At 33.0% G+C, this 6182-nt stretch overlaps 1 protein-coding gene across 1 annotated transcript; it reads right to left on the bottom strand.

The window, feature by feature from the left end:
* Positions 1–765: 765 nt before the first annotated feature.
* On the bottom strand, positions 766–5226 carry LOC128551507 (uncharacterized; the record flags this gene model as incomplete). Its single annotated transcript, XM_053532395.1, is given in 3 exon segments — positions 766–3044; positions 4502–4600; positions 5179–5226. Coding segments are annotated over 3 exon segments (435 nt in total), but the record flags the coding sequence as incomplete, so codon positions are not given.
* Between the last annotated feature and the right edge of the window lie 956 nt (positions 5227–6182).

Raw genomic sequence — 6182 nt, 5'->3', positions numbered from 1 at the left:
CAGAATCAGTGTCTTTAAAGTAATTATTTCACTAAGGTCAGTGAAAAAATTTTATATGCAGGAGCGTGTATGAAGTTTCACAGAAATGCAGTTTGTTGGGAAATGAGGAAATGTTAAAAGATAATTATTTCAAAGTTGTGGTTCACAGAAACCATTATTTTTATTATCATGTAATGTAATGAGTGTTTTCTATTCACTGATGAAGTTTCAATGACCTTAGTCACCTACATTATAGATTCCAGAATGCAGATTATACACAGCATTTTACTGTTTCCGTTGCCAAAACAACCAAAAATTTTGTCCAAGAAAAGAATGATGTAACATGAATAATCTATATATTGCCCCTATTCACAAAGCATGAATCTTTCTTACATACTTTTGGAATATCATAGAATTCATTTTTTTTCGGACAAATGATTAACTAGAAGTCCTCGTTGGACGCATTGGTCGAGAGAGCTAAGACGCCTTCCTACGGAGGTGAGGGTTCGAACCCTGGCTACTCCCAGTTCGGTGTGTCCTTGGGCAAGGCACTTTACCACGATTGCCTCAGTCGACCCAGCTGTGAATGGGTACCAGCAAATTGATAAGGGTGAGGTATAATTGGTTTTAACTGTTTTTAATATAGGGTCGCAGAAAAGCTCTATAGAGCTTATGTTAATTGTTTCACCAAGCGATGGTAAATAAAACTTACCTTTACCGTAAAGTTACTAGGAATATGTCAGTGTCTAGATTACAAGAAATTTAGCAAGCATAATAACCCACTGCCAAAGTGTAGAAAATGTTTTAATGAAAATGTTTTTTTAAGTCAGGAATGGACAGATACAAAAACAAACTATCTATAAAAGTTAAAAAAAAGAAAAAGAAACAAGTAACAAGATATACAACCAGAGCAACTGACTAGTCATATAAAATCAATGAAAAAATATGAATTCATAAAGGAAATCTATTTGAAAGTCACTGATGCTTTGATAAGTTATGGTCCCATGGCTTTTGATATTTCGATCTAAACGCATTTAAAGAAGAATTAACTTGTCACTGACAAATTCAGCCAAATGATAGCTCTTTATTGCACACCTTGGTTGACAGTAAATATCTGTAAACAAAGGGTATATGATACATAAGCAAAAAAAAAAAACAAAAAAAAAAAAAAAAAAAAAAAAAAAAAAACCAACAACAAATAGAAATAGGAATCTGCACTGCAAAAATGTGTGCATTCTGAAATTACATTACTGTACCTATCAACAAAGAAAATAAGACAAAAGGTTAATTATAAGTTAACAGCGGCACTTCCTTCGTTCATTTCAACATATATATGCTTATTGATTCCTTTATTTAAATTGTTAATACGTTTTTTTTCAAGGAATTTTATGCAGGCAAAGTGTAATTTTCCGTATTTTTATTTTTTTAATATTCTCTTCGAAGTTTACTGAAAGGTTATTGTAAAACACATGAATGCTCACTTGTCCGCAATTCACGCGTTGCAGTATGGTATATCTGCATTGTGTTCTATTAATAGAAAATGAGATAGGTAAGTAGGTCATGCTTAGATCAGAAATAGAAAACTTGACTTACAGAGTAACCCCCCTTATCAATAAATCGGATCAACATTTTGACGAAATTGTAAATAAGAAATATTTTCTGCTCTAGAAATAAGGAGAGGAAAGACAGAAAACATTGTTTTATATCACATAATAAGTTGCATTACATACATTTTTTTATGTTTTCTTTTTGACATTTGTTATTTATTCACATCAATATAATTGGTCCTTACAAACTATTCACTGTGTTCAGTTTATCACTCCGAAACTATTCATTACCACCTTTACAGGGTCCGAAATAAAAGTGTATCCCATATACTCGAATTAACACATAACAGTTCTTTAAAGTAACATACAGTTATACAGAGATCAGTATGGCATCATAAAGACAATAGCTATTGTTTATATGTAACATTCCAAGATTAAATAATTACATTTGTTATACAGATCGTGCATGATAATTTCAATATGTTCATTCTTAGAAGGGCGCTGGTAAAGATATCCATGACTGCGATAATTCAATTATCAAAATTTTTAAAATTCTTGAATATATCAAAAGGAAATACAAATGATTCTTATAATTTCGGACCAAAGCTGGGCTGATAACAACATTCAATTGTTGACCGTCCGGTACTAGAATAACACAACATTATATCTTTCAACCGAGTGGTCCTGCCACTTCCTATCACCAATCATTTAAAAGTTGGTAAGAGGTCTACGTTATTCAGGAATATTAAGAAACTAGTGACTGCTATGTCATACGCATACTTTTGCATGAAACTGCGATGCTAGGGGTAGGGAAGCTTTCCAACATCAACCATAATTTTTTCAGACCTTCTGTTTATTACCGCGACTAAATCCCATTGTAGGATGGACTCTTTAGCAGTCAAAGATGCTCTTCTGTGTTTGTTGCAGGCTTGGCTACGACTTTCGAAAAGCAACAGACTTTTAATTACATAACACGCGTTTTGAAAAAAAAATGGAAAAAATGAAAAACAGAATTAAATTATGAGTAATGTTACAAATATTTCTGTTGTAATGATTCATTTATGTACACGTCAATAACATGTTTGGAGTGAGTAATTACTCTAATAAAGTTTCAGATACTTCATATAAGAAAGCACTTCTGTTCTCAGATGAGCACATTGCCCTACATATGTCATTGTCTTAAACTTATTTGCATTAGCTTAAACATGTACACATAATTTTGCATGTGGATTATTCTCGTCCTTGAGCAACTCCCTTGCTCAAAACTGGTCCATTCTCGTGTAGATATAGAACTGGCCATACAATATAGTCGACAAATTGTCCAGTCTTTGTGTATGGTTTGTAGACATTGGTATCAAGGAACATGTCACCCTGTACTTCTGGAAAGCCTATAAATACCGGTGGTTCCAGTCGACACATAGCCCAACAAATACTTACACATTTCGCGATGTATTTGATAAGTGCAATCTGATTAAGATTGTCGATATGATTTTCTCTTGCTATTGTGTCTGTAACAAACTGAAAAAACATAGACCGTGAACATTGTAAAACAAGAGGACGGTGACGGCTCTAAATTGCTCATCTGAGTTTCCTTTGCAAACAGGTTCCAACTTTGATAGTCATCTTAGAAACAATTTTATCAAATAACAATGTAATCTGAATTGCAGATTTCCAGGGACAAAATTACCTATAAAAGCTATATAGGGAAAAATTAGCACCATCCCAAGAAGCCATGTTTTGTGACAAATCAAGACGGCTTTAAAGAATGTGTACATAATCACACAAAACCATTTCTGTGGAATTTTATTATCATATAGTAAATTGATGATTTAGGATGAGATGTGATTTGAATATTATTTTAACTCTAGTGACAATTTACTACTTTCTACTGGAATAATTTTACCAATACTTGTAATGTGTTACGCAAATAATCATTTATGTGCAATAATTTTAAAATCTAACAAGCAGTCTGCAATAAGAAGATTCTTTAAAGTTCCCACTACATGCAAATATGTGTAAGGTATCATGCTCTCTAGTGGGCACGGGTTTTGAAGAATCAGTTTTAACAAATTTGATAGTTTAACGATAAGAAGTATTTAAAGTGCTTACTAAGTATAAGATGATGGAAAAAGTGATCACGCCTTCTAGCGGCTGTGGTTTTGACGAACCAGAATGATTTAAACAGTCTTAATTGTAGGATTCCCAAAGAACATTATGAGAAATTGTCTAAAGGTCTGAACAGCGCTATAGAAACACATTGCGTTTGAAGAGTGTTTTCTTTAAGCTATTGTGCTTCCTACGCGCAACCAAATACATGTATATCCATTGGATACTCAATTCACGTTTTACTAACGTCTATCATATTGTTCCATTGGAAATTATGTCTAAAGGAAATGATTATCAGACTGACGCCGGACGACGAGTGAACACAACATTTTGTGGTCAGGCGAGCTAATTAACAAAAATGAATTGATAAAACGTAGCTGACCACTGAACCTGTATAATAGTAAGCATAAAAATGGTTAACTATTTATTCATGTGCTCAGTATCAATATAAATCAACATGTATTTGTTGTTCTCTAGTCTCATGATTCAAAATTTTAATGAACTGCGCTGTTATATGCTCTGACAAAGGCACGTTTTGCACACCAGTCTGTCTTTCACCAGGACGGTTCTCGTTTGGCATGGGATAACAGGACGAAATTTTGTTATAAATGCGAAACTACTCTAATAGGGATCGCTGTACATAATCTTAATGTAACAGTGACGATGGATATTTTACAGATACGAACTACATTTGGATTGTAAACGTTCGACAGCAGCAGCTATTATCTAGTGCTAATTTAAACGAGTTCTTAAAATGTAAAATCTTGTTCCCAGTAAGAATATAAATCAACATGTATTTGTTGCTCTCTATGAATATCAATTATTCAGTTAGGATAAAGAATATTCGATATGTGTATATGAATGCATACCGCCTCGATTTCACCGGATAGCTTGTCTTCGATTGACTTTCGCAGCTCCATGATTATTTTCTTCTGGTCATGTTGCAAGTCACAGGTTACTTCACGTAACTGAATGTTAGAGCAAAACCGTGACAAATATTTCTTTGACCTGGATGTTATTGATATTCTTGTAAAAGGGCAAATTGTAATATAACAGTAATTATATATGTTATGATATTTGTCGAAGTATTTAACATTTCACATTAAAAGAACTGAGTATTTTAAATTTTGTACGACGTCTACCTCTTAACATTATAAATTATGTCGAAAATAACTGGATTTTACAATGTTTCATTACATGCCGGCTTATTATTAAACGATAAGGTAGAGCGCTGGTCTACGGATCACGGGGTCGTGAGTTCGATCCTCCTGCGGGGCGTATGTTCTCCGTGACTATTTGATAAACGACATTGTGTCTGAAATCATTAGTCCTCCACCTCTGATTCAAGTGGGGAACTTGGCAGTTACTTGTGGAGAACAGGTTTGTACTGGTACAGAATCCAGGAACACTGGTTAGGTTAACTGCCCGCCGTTACATAACTGAAATACTGTTGAAAAACGGCGTTAAACCCAAAACAAAACAAAACAAAAAAAAAATTAAACGATAACGACTTTTCTTATTTTAGAATTAACTATAAGAAACATACCTGCATCTGTGACGTTTCAGGCACCAATGTATTGCTACTTTGAATTACCTTAAACAACACAAATCAAAAATGTTTTTGCATATTATATAATATGCGTTATGTACTCCTAAAGTTTTCATTGTAAATAGTTGCTTAATTTCATCAAAACAATTTTTACTATTAACACATTACATTGTTATCGGAATTGTTTTTACTTTTGTTGGTTCAACGTTGAACTGAGTAGTATAGGCGTCGGTTTGGGGCCACGACTGCGCATGCGTGAGAATGACGTCATGCGCGGCGGCCATTTTGAATTTTATTTTTAGAATGACATCATCTTCCTATTTTAAGGATGACTTCACTCTGCTATTTATATCTCCCAGAAGTATATAGAGCTGACTTATATACCTATCTAGGGCGTGTTCGCGCACATTGAGGGTCAGGTGCTCAGCCCTAGACGGGGAGATACCATGAAAAAATATATAGATTTATCCATGACCTTAATGAATAAATACATTTGATAATAAAACGAACAATATTAGTAAATAAAGAACGAATAAATAATAGTTTAACAATATTAGTGAAAAAAGAAATAAACTACTTTAAAACAAAATAATTCTAACATGTCTAATTAAATTACAGAGAAATTAAAAAGAACGATATATGAATTATATTTAAATATCATATAGATTTATCCATAAACTAATTGAATTTATACATTTTATATAAAAATAAGAACTATATTGATGCACAAATAAATAATTATTTAAAACGAAATATTTATTCCATTTAAACTAAAACATAAAACATTCTTTAAAATAAGTACATTATAACTGAAAATAAAGTATTACATTTCTGTCAACGATGTTTGCTCCTTGGCGTCTACTGACAAAATGACTCCAATCATAAGCGTATTATTCCTAAATGCGCATGCTCGGACCTATTTTTCATAATGACTTCATAAGCTATATTTAAATAAGGTCATGGGTGCATCAAACGTGATCATGGTCAAAATGTCTAGCGTG

Source organism: Mercenaria mercenaria, unplaced genomic scaffold (genome assembly GCF_021730395.1).
Source record: "Mercenaria mercenaria strain notata unplaced genomic scaffold, MADL_Memer_1 contig_1189, whole genome shotgun sequence".
Lineage (NCBI taxonomy): Eukaryota > Metazoa > Mollusca > Bivalvia > Venerida > Veneridae > Mercenaria > Mercenaria mercenaria.
The sequence above is the reverse complement of the archived record's forward strand: the minus strand, read 5'-3'. Positions and strand labels throughout refer to the sequence as shown.